Consider the following 20,286-nt stretch of genomic DNA (forward strand, 5'->3'; position numbering starts at 1 on the left):
ATCAATTAAATTGAGTCCTTGTTTCAGCATGGTGGGTCTCTGAGCACCACCACCTGGAGCTTCTCCTAAGGTGAGTCAGGGTTTCAGGTTGGGTGTGAGATTAAGCCATTGAAGGGTGGGGGGGAAATGCAGGGGATGGACTCTGGGGTCAGGTGGGGCGGGGGGCGTGTCTCAGGCCCTGCAGCTCAGGCTCCAATGGGGTGGTTCAGGCCCCGCCAGGGAGAGGGCAGTTTGGGCACCACCAGAGGGAGGACAGCTAAGCTACTGGGGGGCAGCTCTGGCCCTGCATGGGGGAGGGCAGCTTGGGCTTCGCATGGTGGGGGTTAAGCCACTGTGGGGGATTGGACTTGGAGGGGGGTTCAAGGCTTAAGTTCCACCACCTTTTCTTCAACCAAATACAGGTTGAACCTCACTAACCTGGAACTCTCATCTGGCAAACTCTGTAATCAGGCATGATTTTAGTTAGCCGGATGACCACTTATCATGGGTGTGGTCAACTTTCTTGTTGTTCCATAAACTTTGTTTACAGCCACCAGTCCTGGCTCTCAGTGTTCTGGGCTGGTATTCACCCCTAAATGTCTTCTTAAAGACGAGTAAGTTGGGGAAGTTTTGGTAATGTGCTAGAAAATATTGACCTCCCATTGTCCAGCAAATTCTCTTATCCAGCAGCAGTCAGGTCCTGAGGGTGCCGGATGAGAGAGGTTCAACCTGTATAAATAGCTACGTTCAACTTAGTAGAAAGCTATTTTAAAAACTCTTTTTACTAATAAGAAGGTGGTTGTATGAGATTTTGGGGTTTGATAGTCAGATGAAAGCCCCAATATCTCATTTTAGACCTTGTCAGCTGCATGAAGCCCACACTGGCTTCAGCTGGGCTCCACCTGCAGAGTCAATTGGAGGATCTTTGTTGTACTGCTATTCTGCAACATGAGCGGAAAGGAATTAATTCTCAGTATGTGGTTTACTTTGATAAAACACATCAATCTCTGTGTAAACACAGTCCTCTAGACAGTGAAGCTGTAAGTGCTACCCAAGTGAGGTATTTCTACAAAGCAAACATTCTTCCAAATCGAGTACAAGTGAGGATGCATGCCAGATGACTTCGTGATGGGTTATTATCCTCACAGAATGACAGAGCCAGTTTCATGATGCCATCTGCTCAGCTCAATAATTATTAAACTACTGTGTCATTATTAATCATGCAGAAAATGCTTACCTGATTCTACCCCTAATTTAAAAGGTCATGCAATGTATATACTTAGGTAGCTTGTGTCTACCCTAGACTTAGTTCTCAATTTCTCATTGCTGTACTTCCCTCTGGACGAAAATTATCGGTTTCCTGGATCCAAAAGAAGGCCCTGAGCGAGTTTCTACAGCAAAAGCCCTTTCTTCAGCTGTTAGTCTCTGGAAAACCCAGTTCAAATCAGTATAAGCAAGAGTAGCACCTCTCTGGAGATGTTTACAACCTGAGTGACTTGCTTTAAGCACCACTCCTTGCTCTCAGTTCCAGCCAGAGCTGTGGCAACCCTCCTCCCCAAGAGTGGCGTACGATTGTTGGCACAGAGCAATACGTAAATTTAACAGAATCTGGTCCCCAAAGATACAGCATGTGGTTGCAATATCCTGTCACAGTAGCTATGCTGGAAAACTGAAAGGAAAAAAAAAAAAAAGTAAGGTAGACAAAGCTTTAACTGTATGCAGCTGGAATCCAGCAGTCATTTCCATCATCACGTCTGTTACCGCCAACCCCACCAGCACACACCAATCCAGTCAGTGAAATCCTTCTCATGATGCCACACAGCCAGGCAATACAAAATACTGTACTGTACGTCTTAAAAGTAGGGATCAGCTCTGGGACAAGCAAAATGGTGGGCAGATTGAGGGGCTATGGCCAACATTTTCAAATGTGAGTGTTTAAATTTAAGCATCTAAATCAGCTCTTCTCCCCCCCGGGTTGGGACCCCGAAGTGGATCAGGGTAGTAGTAGACTTGCTGGGGCCCAGCGCTAAAGCTCAAGCCCCAGGTCCTGAGGGTTTCAGCCCTGGGTGAAGGGGCGTGAGCTTTAGCCCTCCCATCTGGGACAGTGGGACTCAGGTTGGCTCAGACTTGGGTTGCGGAGCCTGGTGTGGTGGGCTCAGGCCTGGGGTGGGGGGGGAGGGGGCGTAGTAATTTTTGTTGTCAGAAGGCGGTCCCAGTACAATGAAGTACAATGCAGAACCCCAAACTAAATCCATATTCAGTTAACTGAACAGAAGTTATATGGATTTTTCAGAAGTGCTGAGTTGATTTTATTTACTGGAGATGCCTAACTTTCTGGCATGCAGATTTGATCTGGATGGCCTACGCTTTTGTATCAAGTTCTTTTTCTACAGAGAAGGCTTCAAACCATTTGAGACAGCAAACACCATTGGGACACCCAGGTGAATGGCAACATGAACTCTGCAGTACAGTTCACCTCAAGTCTCCAAAGAAGTCAGTTCCCACCCCACCACCCAACAAAAATCACTAGATTGGCATACAAATATTGAGATTTTTAAGAATAATAAATATGGTGGGTTTTTATTTGCCTTTTGGCTTTTGAGCTTTTAAGGATTCACATTATCAAGCTTTTTTCCCCACCTACGAGATGTAGCATTTTTCCCCAAAAAAATGGGATTATGTAATGACATAATTCCCACAAGTTAAGACTTTTAAAAAAAAAAGTCAAATATCAGAAGATTCAAAATAAAGTTGGCAGCTGACTCCATATTTGTGTAGCACCTAAGGGCCCTGGTCCACAGCCAGGATTTCGATGTACTGAAGTAAACAGTATTAATATTACCTACCTCCTACAGGCAACATAGTTTAATCTAGGTCCGCTACAAAAAAAACTATACAGGATTCACTTTGTCTGGTTACATACACAAATACATTTCAAAGGTCTTAAATGACTTTTTGTATACTTAAAAAACCCTCTAATTAGTTTAAAACTAGGGGAAAATGAAGATCTTTCCCGTTTCTTGTAACATTACATTCCAACAACTTACAGACGTTTAACTCAAAGCATTGTATGGGATTTTTTTAAACTGAAATGTTGCAAGAATATCACTAACTGCCTGAGGTCTGTTGCAAATTCTCCCAGTCACAATTTGCACCTGAAGCATGTGTTTGCAGTGCAAATGGCCTAGTGGTATTTCAATGAGTTACACTCAGCAAAGTTATACACAAGTCATATGGATGAAAAACTTTTGACCAATCAAGCATTTAGTTTGGAATGCTTTCTACTAAAGTCAGATGTTAAGCATGATGGAGAATATTATGAAAACCACAGAGCACAGCTGCATAAATGAAGTGCGTGTCATATCAACAAAGTCAGCATGATCCACATTAACACACCATTCTTGAGTATTATCACCTACAAATATATGCAGTACTTGCCCTGTACCAATCCAGACAGAAATAAATTGAGCAATGTCATCTTGGCACGGTTTTATCTTTGTACTCATATTGCCTTGCTTAAGCTATGAATACAGAAGTTTATATAAAATAAGATTACAGTTTCATGTGGCCTGAGCTGTAACAGTTCAACATGACTGCAAAAGAACTATCCATTCTTTTGCAACTCAGCATCTTCCACTATAGGTTGAACCTCTGTAGGCTTGCAACCTCGGGATCTGACTGGTGCTGAACAAATTTTCCTGACCACAGGAGGTCCACCACACTACCAGGGGGTTTGGGGCGCAGGTGGTATTCTCTTCAATCCTGCCTGTCAGAGGTAGGGGCCCAGGCAGAGACAGGTGTATCCTAGAGGTGAATGCTTGGTTGCGTAGACGGTGTCGCCAGGAAGGCTTTGGTTTCTTTGACCACGGGATCGTTTTCCGGGAAGGACTGCTAGGCAGAGATGGCGTTCACCTTTTGAGGAGGGGGAAGACCATATTTGGACACAGGCTGGCTAACCTAGTGAGGAGGGCTTTAAACTAGGTTCGACGGGGGCAGGGGAGCAAAGCCCGCAGGTAAGTGAACAGCATGAATACATGGGAGATGAATTTGAAATGGGAGGGAGTATGGGCTACACTGGGAGAGTAAAAAGAGGGCCAGGGCAAAACTGGGAGGCAAGACCAAATTAATGTCTGAGATGCCTATATACAAATGCAAGAAGTATGGGAAATAAACAAGAAGAATTGGAAGTACTAATAAATGAATATAACTATGATATCGTTGGCATCACAGAAACTTGGTGGGATAATACTCATGATTGGAATGTTGGTATTGAAGGGTACAGCCTGCTTAGGAAGGACAGACAGGGAAAGAAGGGAGGAGGTGTTGCCTTGTATATTAAAAATGTACACACTTGGACAGAGGTGGAGATGGACATAGGAGATGGACGGGTTGAAAGTCTCTGGGTTAGACTCAGAGGAGTAAAAAACAAGGATGAGGTCCTACTAGGAGTCTACTGCAGGTCCCCTAGCCAGGTGGAAGAGGTGGATGAGGCTCTCTTTAAACAGCTAACAAAATCATCCAGGGCCCAGAATTTGGTGGTGATGGGGGACTTCAACATATCCAGGTATATGTTGGGAAACTAATACAGCAGGGGACAGACTGTCCAATAAATTCTTGGATTGCATTGCAGACAACTTTTTATTCCAAAAGGTTGAAAAAGCTACCAGAGGGGAAGCTGTTCTAGATTTAATTTTAACAAATAGGGAGGAAATTATTGAGAATTTGAAAGTGGAAGGATGCTTGGGTGAAAGTGATCATGAAATCATAGAGTTCACAATTCTAAGGAAGGGTAGAAGGGAAAACAGTACAATAGAGACAATGGATTTCAGGAAGGCAGATTTTGGTAAAACTCAGACAGCTGGAAGGTACGGTCCCATGGGAAGCTAAACTGAGGGGAAAAAAGGCTGAGGAGAGTTGGCAGTTTTTCAAAGGGACATTATTAAGGGCCCAAAAGCAAGCTATCCCACTGTGTAGGAAAGATAGAAAACATGGCAAAAGACTGCCTTGTCTTAACCAGGAGATCTTGCATGATCTCAAAATAAAAAAGGAATCGTATAAGAAATGGAAACTAGGACAAATTACAAAGGATGAATGTAGGCAAACAACACGAGCATGCAGGAGCAAGATTAGAAAGGCTAAGGCACAAAATGAACTCAAACTAGCTACAAGCATAAAGGGAAACAAGAAGGCTTTTTACAAACACATTGGTAACAAGAGGAAGACTAAGGAGAGGGTAGGGCCATTGGTCAGTGAGGAGGGAGAAACAGTAACAGGGAATTTGGAAATGGCAGAGATGTTTAATGATTTCTTTGTTTCGGTCTTCACTGAGAAATCTGAAGGAATGCCTGACATAGAGAATGCTAGTGAAAAAGGGGTAGGTTTAGAAGTTGAAATAAGAAAAGAACAAATTAAAATTTACTTAGAGAAATTAGATGTCTGCAAATCACCAGGGCCTGATGAAATGCATCCTAGAATCCTCAAGGAGCTGATAGTAGAGGTATCTGAGCCTTTAGCAATCATTTTTGGTAAATCGTGGGAGACGGAAGAGATTCCAGAAGACTGGAAAAGGGCAAATATAGTACCCATTTATAAAAAGGGGAACAAGAATAACCCGGGAAACTACAGGCCAGTCAGCTTAACTTCTGTGCCAGGAAAGATAATGGAGCAGGTAATTAAAAAAAATCATCTGCAAGCAATTGGAAGGTGGTAAGGTGATAGGGAACAGCCAGCATGGTTTTGTTAAAAACAGATCATGTCAAACCAATCTAATAGCTTTCTTTGATAGAATAACGAGTCTTGTGGATAAGGGAGAAGCGGTGGATGTGGTATACCTAGACTTCAGTAAAGCATTTGACACGGTCTCACATAAGATACTTAATCAATAAACTACGCAAATACAACTTAGATGGGGCTACTATAAGGTGGGTGAACAACTGGCTGGATAACTGTACCCAAAGAGTAGTTATTAATGGTTTTCAATCCTGCTGGAAAAGTATAACTAGTGGGGTTCCACAGGGGTCTGTTTTAGGACCGGTTCTGTTCAATATCTTCATTAACGATTTAGATATTGACATAGAAAGTACACTTATTAAGTTTGCAGATGATACCAAGCTGGGAGGGGTTGCAACTTCTTTAGAGGATAGGGTCATAATTCAAAAGGATCTGGATAAAATGGAGAAATGGGCTGAGATAAACAGGATGAAGTTTAATAAAGACAAATGCAAAGTGCTCCACTTAGGAAGGAACAATCAGTGTCACACATACAGAATGGGAAAGGACTGCCTAGGAATGAGTACAGCAGAAAGGGATCTAAGGGTTATAGTGGACCACAAGCTAAATGTGAGTCAACGGTGTGATGCTGTTGCGAAAAAGGCAAACATGATTCTAGGATGCATTAACAGGTGTGTTGTGAACAAGACACAAGAAGTCATTCTCCCGCTCTACTCTGCGCTGGTTAGGCCTCAGCTGGAGTATTGTGTCCAGTTCTGGGCACCGCAGTTCAGGAAGGATGTGGAGAAATTGGAGAGGGTCCAGAGGAGAGCAACAAGAATGATCAAAGGTCTAGAGAACATGACCTATGAAGAAAGGCTGAAAGAATTGGGCTTGTTTAGTTTAGAAAAGAGAAGATTGAGGGGGGACATGATAGCAGTTTTCAGGTATCTAAAAGGGTGTCATAAGGCAGAGGGAGGGAATTTGTTCTTCCTTGCCTCTGAGGATAGAAGAGGCAATGGACTGAAATTGCAGCAGGGGAGGTTCAGATTGGACATTAGGAAAAAGTTCCTAACTGTCAGGGTGATCAAACACTGGAACGAATTGCCAAGGGAGGTGGTAGAATCTCCATCACTGGAGATATTTAAGAAGAGGTTAGATAGATGGCTTTCAGGGATGGTCTAGAAAGTGCTTGGTCCTGCCATGGGGGCAGGGGGCTGGACTCGATGGCCTCTTGAGATCCCTTCCAGTCCTACTCTTCTATGATTTCCACTGCTTATGGGGCCCTCAGAAGACATTTAGGTGTAAATTACAGCTAAATAATAGCACAGAAGACAGAGAGCCAGGATTGGTAGCTGTAAACAAAACTGAGACGGCAAGAAACTTGGCTATACCCACGATAAGTGGTCATCCAGCTAACTAAAATCATGCTGGATTACAGATGTTGCCAAATGAGAGAGTGCTGGATTAGAGAGGATCAACCTATATTAAATAAACAAACAAAAAACAAACTGGGGATCTACAAATATCTTGATCATTTGAGCAGTTGTAACCTGTATGCTCACAGCACTGTCTACAAGATCATCTCCAGTTGTACTTGTATCTGACAAGGCAATGGACTATACTACCAAGACATACAGAGAGCAAGTTTACTTCATTACTCAAGACAGGACAAACTGAAATCCACAGACAGCTCGAGAAAAGAACAAGATGATGCCTTATGCCATTTCTAGATACTTCATAGGAAGCTAAAAATATTGAGATTAGACCAATTTATCTTTTTTTTTAAAAATTCCACTTCTCCTTACCACTTCTACAGTGAGTGGTCCAGGAAAAAAAAAAATCAGACAGACAATCTCCATATTTCAGGCTATTCTGAGTGATAATAAAGGACACCATAAAAAGACGAGACAGGTGGATGCAATATTGCCAATGCCAAGCTTTCAAAAAAAAAAAAAAATCATGAATCAGACCTCAAAATCACAATATTAAAAGTATTTGGAAAATTTTGCTTTTTTTCCCCCGAGCTTTTAGGTTTGTGTTTTCAAGCCTTCCTCTCCAGCAATGAGGGCTAGAAGTTTCCCTCTGAATGAAAACTGAGATTCTCATGTAGTTATCTATCTCCTGGAGCAGTAATAAAAAAAAACAAAACAAAACACCAAACATCACAAGATTATGATAAAGTAAGAAAATATGGCAACACCAGCAGTGACTGATCTTAAAAGAAAAAAAAAAAAAGTTTTCTTTAATCCATTGGTGAAGATGGGTCAAGTAATCCTGCCTCTAGCATCAATAAAGAAACCACTGGACCACCTCACAGGATGGCTTAGCACCTGATGCCAGATGGCCCAGGCCTTCCAGCAATCTAGCATGATTCGCTGAAGCTATTAAAGCCTAACATATTCAAGCTGCATTTAATATAATAAACCTATTTTACATATGCCAAAATACTGCGGTATTCAAGAAATCTTATGACTCAGGAATCTGTTTTAAGTATTCATAAAAATATGAAGCAAAACAACTCCTCTGGCAGTTAAAAACTGACTGGTAGTTCAAGGTCTACAGACTAGGACAGGATTCAGCAAACCCCAGCATGGGTGCCAAGAATGGCATGCGAGCTGATTTTCATGAGCACAATGAGGTGGGAGCTCAGTCACACCCTTCCTACTCCATTCAGCTGGAAGCGTCAGTAGGACTATTAGTGACTCTAAAAAGTATCACGGGCACTCTGACAGTTATATAGAGGTCAAAAGGTCAAATTTCAGCACTCTGCCTGGGAAAGGTTGCTGACCCCTAGACTAGGAAGTTAAGGCTTCAACAGAATCTGGACAGCCTACTGATAATATGCTGCACTGCCTTGTGGCAGATCCCCATTTGATTTGCACCTCAAGTTCCTTATTCTACACTTCTGCAAGGTCTGCATTTACCTCAACAGTCGATAAAAAGGGACTGCAGTGCATCACTTCATAAAGAACTCTGCATTCAGACGAGCATCAGCAAAGTCAGCTCAAACCGGATGGAGTCATTTCTTCTGCTTATTTTCTTTCTGAGAGTCTTATTGCAGTCAATTGCACGTATTACAGAAAAACAAATACAATCACTTGAGGAAATTAAAAAAAAAAAAAAGACTTCCGATCCAAGTTGGAATTGGCTCACTCCTTCTACAAGTTAGGAAAAGCCCTAATCTATTTGAAACACAAAAATAATCTGACATTGCTAAAAAGAATTATGACCTTTCATCTCTATAACTGGGAGAACCTTTTAACAGAGCTAATCTAAGATCACTAACGATGTTCAGAAGTTCGATGAATCACGTACCTAACAAATTATTCAATGTTCTATCAAAAATGCACGAAGCAGTAAATTACCATGCTATTCAAACCAAGTAGTTTTACATATATTACTTCCATTTCTAAACATCAGCAGCACACAAACTACAAAACAACTTCCACACAGCTTCAGAGATAACACTGTAGTTTTTCTGTTTTGTTAAGCAGGCTTACAAGATTTTCTCTGACAATACAGAGCAACTGCATGAAGGGCCAGAAGGAAAAAGTCCCCCACTAGAGACATCATTTGTTGTTTTCCATAATGTTGGAAATTCTATCCATGGGTAAATTATGCATGTATCACACTGTTACACAGAGAGGAATTGTTCCTCTGAGCTTTTAATGCAAGGGTAGAAAGCGAGGTACAATAGCCAAGTAGATTGCCATATGTTCAGCAGCTATTGTAAGGTCCTCTTAAAATCTACTCCATTAAATAAGAATTCAGGAATAGTTATGATTAAACTATGTGCTAATTTGCACTTAGCCCTATTTCATTTTTGTATTGCATAGATTGCATCTCTCTAGCCCTGCACCCTCAGGACTTGACTGGTGCCAAACAAGAGAGTTTGCTGGACCACAGGAAGTCAATATTGGCTAGCACCACTATGAATACTTCCACTGCTTACTGGGCTCTAAAAATAGTAACAGAGAGGTAACCATGTTAGTCTGTATTCCAACTAAACAAAGCAGCAGAAATGCAACACTTTAAAGACTAACAAAATGATTTATTCGGTAATGAGCTTTCATGGGGACAGATCCACTTCATCCAATCAATCTCATTTCCAGTACAGACTGACGTTTATAAGTACAGAGAACCAAAAAGAATTGCAGTAAAAACTGTCAAGTCAAATTGGATTGAAGGAAGGGGGAGAAGGGTGGGAGGATGTTGATTGTCCTGTCTGAGATAATCACCAGCAATCACAGGTTACACCACAGTAATACCAATCCTGGAACTTTTCCCTGCAACAAACCCTGCTGCCAACTTTGTCCACATATTTTTTCTGGGGACACCATCACTGGACCTAACCATGTTAGTTACAATATCAAAGGCACATTCTCGTGCACTTCCAGCAATATTGTATGTGCTATTATGTGCCAACAATGCCCTGACACCATGTTCACTGGACAGACTGGACAAAACTTTCGCCAAAGAATAAATGGACACAGAGCAGACATCGAGAAACTCCATACACGTAAGCTGGTCAGTGAACACATCAAAGGTGTAGGCCATTCTGTTACAGACCTGAGAATGTGTGTCCTGGAACAAAAAGACTTTAGCAACAGATTAGAGAAAGATTTGTGAGTTAGAGTACATATTCAAATTCAACATATTAACACGTGGTATGAACAGAGACACCAATTACCTCACACATTACAAGGAATGCTTCTCTTCCTTTGATGCTGATAATTATCTCAGACAGGACAATTAACATTCCCCCACCCCCTTCCTTCAATTCTATTTGATTTGACAGTTTTTATTTCAATTTTTTTGGGGGGGGTGGTCCTCTGTACTTGTAAACGTCAGTCTGTATTGGAAATGAGATTGATTGGATGAAGTGGATCTGTCCCCACGCAAGCTCATCTCCAAATAAATCATTTTGTTAGTCTTTAAAGTGCCACATTTCTGCTGCTTTGTTTTGTTGGGCTCTAAGATGACATTTAGGAGTAAATTAAAGCTGAACAGCAGCACAGAACACTCCGCACCAGGACTGGTGGCTGTAAAGAATTATCCGAGTGCAGGGAACTTTGCCATACCCATGGAACATGGCTATCCAGCTAACTAAAATCATACTGGATTATGGATGTTGCAGAACAAGAGTGCCAGATTCTAGACCAGTGCCTGTTTTTAACATTATCATGGACTTTTACAGAAACCCAACCCCCTACCAAATAAAAAAAACATACTTCAAAAGAAAAAAGGCCCAGAAAACAGACAGATTAGAAAATGTAAGTGAAATATAAGCTCTTTCAGTTTTATTGGAGTACGAAGACAAAACTCGTCAGCTGCTCCTTTCCATCTGGAGGACCCAGATTTAACCCTATATAATAAGGCCTTGTCTACACAATCTCCAGCCATTGACCTAAATTACACAACTTCAGCTATGTGAATATAGCTGAAGTTGAGTTCTTAAGTCTGCTTGCCAGTGTCTTTGCTGTGGCAAAACAACACCTGACACTTTCTCATCAGCTCTGCTTATTCTTCTCACTCTGCAGGAGTACTGAAGTTGACTGAGAGTGCTCAACACTTGGTTTGTTCCATCTATACTAGACACTGAATCAATCACTGTCCATCAATTCAGACTGTAGGGGTGACATACCCTAAGCCACTTCATGAACTTCTATTCCACCAATATTTTAATTCTTAAAGTTCCCTGTTGGGTTTATTTATGACCTCCTGAATTGATGCTCAATTGCTCCCATTAGTCATATTTACATTTCGCATTAGCCATAATGTGTGCCACATACATATCATACAAGCAGAACCTACATCTGTTGCTGCATGTAGAGTCCCACATTCCCTGCGGAAAATCCATTTGAAAGGTTTATTTTGTTTCGTGCTCAAATAGCCAGTAGTTTTTCAGCTGTTGAGCACAGGTGGTTCCTAACATGTCTTGAATTCCATCTTTGTATTATTTCAATGTATTTTTTGTGACTGCTTGTAGGATAGAATTACAAGGAAATGGCAAAAAAGTCAGCTTTGAAAAATGTACAATAAAGTTCTATAATCAAAGCATTCATATCAGAGTATCTCCAAGCTCAAGTGGTTTAAAAAAAAAAAATCTATCTAAACCAAACTAGTTGTCTTCTGAATCAAAGGCATTAAAATGGCAAAGAACTCAAGAGCACACAAAAGTTCAGGGTATGGAGGAAGGGGAAGGTGAAACATCACTGAGGATTGTGGCTTTAATGAGGGATCCAGATTTATCTTAGATGAGATCTTGATATGATATGCAGGCAAGTAGGTAACAGTAACTATTTCACTTACCAAAACCAACCAGCAGTCATGTAGCATTTCAAAGACTAACAAAATAATTTATTAGGTAATGAGCTTTCATGGGACAGACCAACTTCTTCAGATCCATAGTGGGTCTGTCTCATGAAAGTTCATCACCTAATAACTCATTGTTAGTCTTTAAAATGCCACATGACTCCTGGATTTGTTTTATTATAATGTAGACTAACACTGCTGCCTCCCTGTTACGATTTCACTTACCGTGGGCAGTAGAAGTTGCTGATATCTCAAATAGTTAGGGTGACCCAATCTTCTCCAAAGTATCGATGACATTTAATAAAGTTGGCGCAGCAGCATGGTCTTGATCCATGATTATTCTAACCAAACTGCATAAATACTTCTTGATCACATCACACAAACAAGAACATCATAAGACAGTGGGGCACAAGGGCCAAAAAAGCCAGACGGACATGAACCGAAGGGCCACATCTCAATCCATCAGTGGCAAAGGCAAAGACAAAGACAAAGACAGGGGGGTGCGGGGGAAGGAGACTGCTGGAGTCAGAAATGAGATGACACTTGATTCTCAGAAACACTCCCCATCAAAGAGCCCTGCTTTGTTTTAACACTTTTCTTTCCATTTCTCTTCTTCAAAACTTAATTCCACCTCAGTCCTCCTCTCTGTTCTTACTCTCTTTTTATTCAGTCTATTTTTGTCACCACTCACTTCAGCACCCTCCTTCTCTGCCAGCCTCAGCTCTTCATCATCCTTCTCTTCCCTTTGTTAGGCTTTGCCTACAGTGAATCAGCTATTTATTTCTGTCACAATAACATAAACAAAGTGGGAAGTAATTGACGGGTTCTTCCTTAAATGACATTTGATCTGTGGAAGCAAAACCCCAGGGCCTCACTCTCTGCAGAGTTCATGTGAATTAACTTGCAGCAAAGCTTGATGCCAGATCACACCCGCATACCAGTATTTCACAAGTGTTATTTAATCACCAGATAAAAGCTGTGCTATCTTCTAGATGAAATGCCAAAGATAAGCTCCCACACAAGGATACAAGATCTTTCAAGATTTTTTTTTTACTAAAATATCCATCATATACTGTATCCTTTTTATTCTGAAGTCCAACCTGACAAGTTCCCCTGAGCAACAGCAAAGATGAAAATTGCAGAATCCATGTACAAGTATAGATGACTTGGCTTAAAATAGAATTTCATATGCCTATAATTGCATGTAGAATATTTAAATACTAAATGTAGCCCTTGTGGCTTGGCTACATATAGAAGTTGCACCAGTTTAATTAATTAAACTGGTGCAACACTTCTGTGGAGACTCTTGCGTCTCTCTGAACCAGGTTTATGTCAATCCATATACCAAACTTGCACTGCTTTAACTAAAGTATAAAATTATCCCCTTTACTTACATCTCTCTGTGTAAAGGGTCAGTGAGGCAGCCATGTTAGTCTGTATCTTCAAAAACAACAAGAAGTCCCACGAAAGCTTATACTCCAAAATATCTGTTAGTCTATAAGGTGCCACAGGACTTCTTGTTGTTTTATCTCTGTGTAGACTCACAATTGTGTGCATTGATTAGGCAAAGCTTGTTTATTTCAAAAGGTACTTTTTTATTTCTACTATCCCCCCAGTAAATTTAGCAGCTGTAGCAACAGCTGGGCAGTTGCAGCAGCTGTTAGATACAGATGCTAAATTCTAAGACTATCTTCCTAGCAAAAGAATCTAGGGTCAGTAGCTGCTTGTTATGGATTCCCCAATTAGCACCTTCAGCCAGATCCACAGTTATAACAGGACTTTGACCTGATGTCAGCATTTTGCTTCTTTAGAACTAAGTAGACATTAAGGGCCTCTTCATGGGCTTCCTTCTGATACAACTGCAGCAGAGGCAATTCCCTTCACTGTTATGTGAGAACAACATTTAGCAGAATTGACTTGCTACTTCTTTATGTGGGATCAAATGTGCTCCCTTTAAATTGTGCACTGGTACCAGAAGCTTTACCAAATTGCAGCTGATAGGCTAACATACTTGAATAGGCTTTATAACTTATACATGTTGTCATTCACTAAAGTGAAATGATGAGAAAATGTCACCATGCTCTGGCAATAAAGGGAGAGCAAAAGTCAGGGAAAAATCTAAAGCCTTTGGAGGCAGAGTATGGGCTGACTGAAGCCAGCTGATACATATTCTAGAAGCTCCTTGTGTCTCATACACTTCTGTTTTTCCCAGCAGATATAGTGCCATGTGTGACAAATTACAGGAGGCAGTAACCAGACCTACTGCACAAAGCAGTAGCACACATTTAGTTGGGCCTCAGCTACACAGTCTTTCAGAAGCGATCTGTAACTACCACAGAAAGGGCAGGGGAGGGGAGAGAGATTTACGCCAAAGAAGAATGAGGGCAATTACCAGTCTGCCAGAGAACAAGATCAGTTCTCCAGAGGAATGACTTTGAGGTAGAAGGCTGAGAATGTTGGGTTGTTAATGTGCCATCTAGCTCCTCAGGAAAAAACCAGCCACAAAGCTGCCTTCAATTGGTCTAGAATGGTGAGCTGGTAACTGCAATGGTAGCCATTTAGGGCCAAATTCTAAAGCAGGGGTCGGCAACCCCTGGCATGCGTGCCACTCTTGGCGCACAAGCCTATTTTCAGCGGCATGCACGGGGTTGTGGTTGCAGCTCCCACAGTGAGGCCCCCACCTCAGCACAGGGCTGGAACCCCCACCAGCAGGTTCCCACCGGTAATGGAGGGGTGCAGGGCAGGGGGTGGGGAGGCTCAGGCAGGGGTTTGGAGGGTGCAGGAGTCGGGACATGGGGGTGTAGGGTTTGGGGGCACTGGAGCTGGCTGCCCAGCTGCCCAACCGCTGGAGCTGGCTAGGAATCACAACTGCCTGAGCATCAGGATTGGAGACGGGATGTGCTGTGGCCACGCAGCACAGGGTGCCAACAACATCCAGAGCCTCCCTGTCACCAGCCAGTCTATTACTGGTGCACTGCACAAGGATACACTAGTTTTCTTTCCCCTTTGGGGAAGAGGGAGACCTGTGCATATAAAATCTATTAAATCCACAAGTATTTACCAGGGCTACTTATGCAAATTAAGAAAGCATGTCTGCAAACAGCCACCTGCTAACAGAGCGACACAATTTACTTCCTGAATTGTGGCAAATGTGTATGTGAATATTGGTACAACTTTTACTATGACTTTCATACACAAAACTGGTGTCCACTTTGAAAATTCTGACATTTGTTTATGGCAAACCAGGAAAAACAGGTATGCGTTCCCTAGTAACGGCGAACCTACATGCTAAACAGTAAAGCTCTGCATCTTTATTTATTTATTAACGAAGCTGTTGTAAGTAAGAGTAGTACTGACTTTTAAAAGTATCAGTGGCACTCGGACTGTATATAGGTGACCACTTTGCTCACCTACGTGATTGGGCCAGCCCTAGATTTAGGGGCTCTTAACCCACAAGTCATTCCTGCTGATGTTGTAGCAGGGAAAATGTGGCATTTCTGACCCCATTGGCTGGGTTCTCAGACATCTGGAGCCATTTACTTACAGCCTGTGTATGGTAGAATAGCTTGAAAACAGCACACCTCCCAGTAGTCAGGCCATGGCTGGGGATCTGCTCCTTTGTATATGATGGCTAAAATTTTCAAATGTGATGCCTAAAGCTGGATACCTAAATACATGTGGCTAATGTTAAGAGAAGGGCCTCTGTAGCTTCTACTGACCTCAATGGCAATTGAGGGCACAGTTGCTTTGACATCACGCAGTTAGGTGTTTCACTATGGCTTTACGTGACAAACCTCAGGAGCATGTATGTGAAAACTCCCGTCAATATGCCTCAAGATCAAAATTAAACAGAGAAGCCAGAATTCCTCACGCTGTAGGCTTTCAGCTCAGGCACAGTCCTGAGTCTTCACCCTTCACCTGCCTGCAATTTGATAGTTTTGCAAGGTAGTTCAACTTGTGAACTCCTTAAAACATGGAATGGCAAAGAAAGAAGGTGCACACTACTTGTCTCCAGGAGAGGGCAAAGCTGGAACATAATCACATAAAATGGACTGACTACTTCACAAAATAGGCATAGATGCCAGAGCAAGAAAGAAGTTCAAGGGGCTGAAGTATGTATTTATAGCAGTCAGCACGAGAAGGCATAAAAGAAATCCAGCTCTAATTTTGGAAGAGTTTTGGCACTTGTGTCTACAGAAGTAGGAGACTAATTTGTTCTGCAAGAGGACACAGATATGGCAGAGAAAGTGTACGATGAAATCAGGGATGCTGGGCATTGATCGTAGCTGTTCATCATGCTCTACAGTAAGAGATTCAAGGCTGAAACATCCCATGAGCAGTGGGTGAACCTAGGCTGGGGGAAACAAGCCGACAGCCCTGCTCCTTCTGCCCAGGTCCCCCATGATAGCCAAGCTCCTCCAGCTGCAGGAGACAGGCTACCGCCCTCTCAGTGACACCAGCCTTCCCCAGTTCTGGGAGAATGGGTGGCACACAGCCCCAGCCTTCTCTGGTCCAGGAACATGGGAAGAGCAGGTGATGGCACACAGCCCCAGCCTTTTCTGGAGCCCGGGGAGGGCAGGAAGCTCCCCAGCCCGGGACTGTGGGAGGCACCCAGTCCCAGTCTCCACAGCCCCGGGAGAACTGGCACATGGCCACAGTCTTGGCAGAGTTGAATCCCTGGCAGTCCCAGGAGACTCGGGGAGCTGTGCTGAACATGGGGGTTAGGGTCAGAGCATGACAGCCTGGCAGCTTCCCTTCCCATGCCTCTTACACCCACCATCCATGAAATACTTCATAAAAAAGTGATTACAACACACCAAAAAAGGGCCTGAGGAAGCATCCCTGAGGATCAACATAACCCAAGCACAAATCAGAACCTGGAATTCCAGCCAGGGTTCCACCCACTCATGGCAAGGGCACACTTACTGCTTGGTAACATGCAACCAGGGGATCTGTTACATACAGTAGATGTACATGACAGCCTGATAAAAAAGTATCATGTGCTGTATCCTCAGGAAAGAAAACGCTTAACGGATAAAACGCTGCAAGCCCCAGCACAAGCTATTCAAAATTAATGAAGAAATCCATGTTTCCCACATGCACATTTTCAAATTAAAATTGAGCTCTATGTTTTGGGAAGCAGGCCAAATTTGCATGGACAAACACACATGAAGACAACTGGCTAAGGTTTTCGCACCAAATACCCCATCCAAACTAATGCAGGCTTTCCCACTGCTATTACCACAATAATCTGTAGCAAAAATTACCCTCCTACAACTAATCAAAATGAAAAGCAGATCTTACCAGAGGTAAGGAAGATGGCAATGGTGGAGGTGCTGGAGGTGGTCCTGCAGAAGACGGGAGAGGCGGTGGTGGTGGTGGGGGAGGAGGCGGCGGCGGCGGCACAGGCATCTGTCAAATTTTGGGCGTCGCTCCGTAATGAAAGATTCCAGCTGAACTCCTGGGAAGGGAAAAAAATGGCCTTACATACTGCAAACAGCAGAGCAGCCACTGCCAAACTGCTAGCTCTCAGCACACTGAGGACTTTTGTACCAGAGAGTCTCTAGTACTACACTATGAACAGCCCTCATTAAAGATATCAGATGATAACATTCATCTAAAGAGCCAGTTCACATAGCTGGACAGCTTCCATGAATTTTAAATGTACAGATGCCAACCTGTCCAACTTCAGCTATTAGACTAATCCTGTTCAGAAATGCAGTTATGCTGAAAAGAACAAATTGCAGTGAGCCAAATCTCAAAACTCCATGATAAAGAGCTTTGTATTTCTGCAGAAAAAGAACTTAGTAAGATTTGATTTTTCATAGTAGACCCAAAGAAATGACTAAATAATAAGTAAAGAACCATTTTCCAAAACAGAGTTTCTTTAAGCGTAATACAACTTCCACAGAACAGCCCACGAAGCACCAGAAATGACAGGTATCAGACACATATAGCATCACTGCGGTTTTTTAATTTTCAGTTTACTTTCAGAAAGTTTAGTAACGTGTCAAATAAAATAAAAAAAAGGTTCATATTTTCCAATAATGTGTTGAAAGGACAATTTACAAAACAGAACAGCAGGTTCTGGAGGACTGCAAAAACTGGGCAAATGTACCATACAAATCATTTTAAAATACATATACAATTTCAACATTTTATACAGCTCAAGTTTAGTATTATGGTTTTGTGTGACAGACCCTGGTTCATGGGTCTAAGCTATTGGGGTTTTGGTTTTTTGGGTTTGGTTTGAATATTTTTTAACACGGAGCTCTGCCCCCAGTTGTATTTCATGAACATCAGTGATTTCTCTTATCATTTGCTAAAGAAGAAAGGGTCTGTGCATCCTGAAATTCCTAGCTGGATTTAGCTGGGTGATGGCTGTGGCCATTCTCAGGGTGCTCAAGACGGAGAGCCACCTCGCCTCCAGCGTGAAGAAAACTTGCTCATGCTTACATGGGTGTCTGCTGGGTGACTCTATCAGCCTGTTCACGCCAGCACTCTCCTCTGCGAATGCTCATGTAATGCCAAAAGGCGGAACCAAACCTGGGACTTCTGGAGCTTCGTGCATGAGCTAAAAGCCAGCTGGCTGTCAGGTAAAGCTACAGAGAAGACTCATTCTATTTTCTCTGTAAGTGGTCTAGGTGCCACATCCAGTGGGTGTGCGAGTTACACTCACCCTTACTTTGTTTTCCAGGTTAAAAATAAATTCACCTCAGTCCCCAGATCACCCTCAAGCATTGCTCTACAGACTGCAGCTCCTTCTTCCCTGAACACTCACAGAAATATCAGGCCTGCTGTCCCCAAGGGTACATCCTACAGCCTGTACGATTCACCTCAATATCAGCTCCGTGTACTCTCACAGCACTGAGATGTATTTACAGATAACACAACAATCAATTTACTAATGAAGAATCAAGAGATACTGAGTTAGCATAACGGAGGCAAAAAGTTGCATAGAAAAGAAAATCTTAACATGCTTGCCAGAGATTACACCTAACTGGGCAATCCATCTAAAGTAGACTGTCTCATCCCAAACACTGCAGCTGATCCCCTTTCCCTGGCTGAGGAACAGCAGTGCAGCGCTGCGTGGAGGCTTTTCCCCCACCAGTGTGTGCAGCACCAGATAAGCACTTCCCCACCCTGTTCCTGCACCTTCCTCCCACAGAGACTCCCCACTTTCAGCCTGTTCATACACCCTCCCCCCTCCCTCCAGGCTCCCCACCAACAGCCCACTCCTGCACTCTGACAGTGATTTTTTAAAGAGACCAGGCTTCCCAACCATTGCCACGTCACTGAGCCCTGGGGCAGTTGCCTCTCTTCTTTCAGACCAGTCCCCCTGACTGGAAGAAAACTTGTTTGTCAACTCTGCCCTGACTAGGACTTTAGAACTGCTTTATGGCACACAATCGTAATTCCTTATGTAACATGTGTATGTGCATCACGAGGACATTAATAACCAGTACGACCTGGCTGTAATTTAGGACTTTGCCTGACATTCTTTGCTGAGCCAGAATGTACATACCAGGACTAAGACAGTCCTTGAACTCCCTTGCCAGCTGGTACTGAAGGGCTCATGGATCACTGTGTCATCCACGGAAAGACCAAATTACTCAGTTTGGCATCACATCACCTTTAGTTTTAGGACAACATTAAGCTCTGTTGTGGGATAAACGAGAATCAAACAGAGATGGGACAAATTCTCAGCATCTGGACCAGAAGTCCCAGGCGATTTTTTTTAACTGACAAGTTTTTTTTGATTAAACGATGCCTTTTTTCAGAGATCAGCGTTTTCTTCTTCTTGGGCTGAGCCATCGATCAACAGAGCTCATCCTCTCTGCTGCCGCTGGTGGGCAACTAAACCAATCCTTGATCAGCAGAGCCAATTACAGATGTCACACAAGAACTCGCCAACTGTGGGCATTGTATGTTCTTTTCAGATCCTGTACTTTTCCTGTACTGCCTGCACACACTGACACGCAAAGCAATTAACCACCTGTACGGTGGTTTGCTGCCAGGACAATCCCTCCTGAACCAGAGTTTCCAGATCACTGGGAGATACGCCACATGACTTCACATTGGCTTTTAAGATGTCTTTATAATGCTTATACTGACCACTTTCCATGAGCAAGCCGGCCATAGAAGAACATCTTTGGTATCCGTGTACCATCTATCCTCTTAACATGACCAATGCAGCGAAACTGTCTGTTCATAAGCATTGCTCCCATGTCCACAACACCACACAGATTAAGAGCTTCCATGTTAGAGGTTTTATCCCAC

At 42.8% G+C, this 20,286-nt stretch overlaps 1 protein-coding gene across 6 annotated transcripts in view; it reads right to left on the reverse strand.

The window, feature by feature from the left end:
• The window catches only part of WIPF3 (WAS/WASL interacting protein family member 3), a 53,755-nt gene that overhangs the window by 21,362 nt on the left and 12,107 nt on the right, over positions 1-20,286 (reverse strand). For all 6 annotated transcript variants that reach the window (XM_074984555.1, XM_074984549.1, XM_074984550.1 and 3 more), the window contains one exon: positions 17,311-17,467. In XM_074984555.1, the coding sequence (XP_074840656.1) occupies positions 17,311-17,418 (108 nt within the window). In that variant the 5' untranslated portion in view covers positions 17,419-17,467. The remainder of the gene's footprint in view (positions 1-17,310; positions 17,468-20,286) is intronic.

The sequence above is a fragment of the Carettochelys insculpta genome, chromosome 2 (assembly GCF_033958435.1).
Source record: "Carettochelys insculpta isolate YL-2023 chromosome 2, ASM3395843v1, whole genome shotgun sequence".
NCBI lineage: Eukaryota > Metazoa > Chordata > Testudines > Carettochelyidae > Carettochelys > Carettochelys insculpta.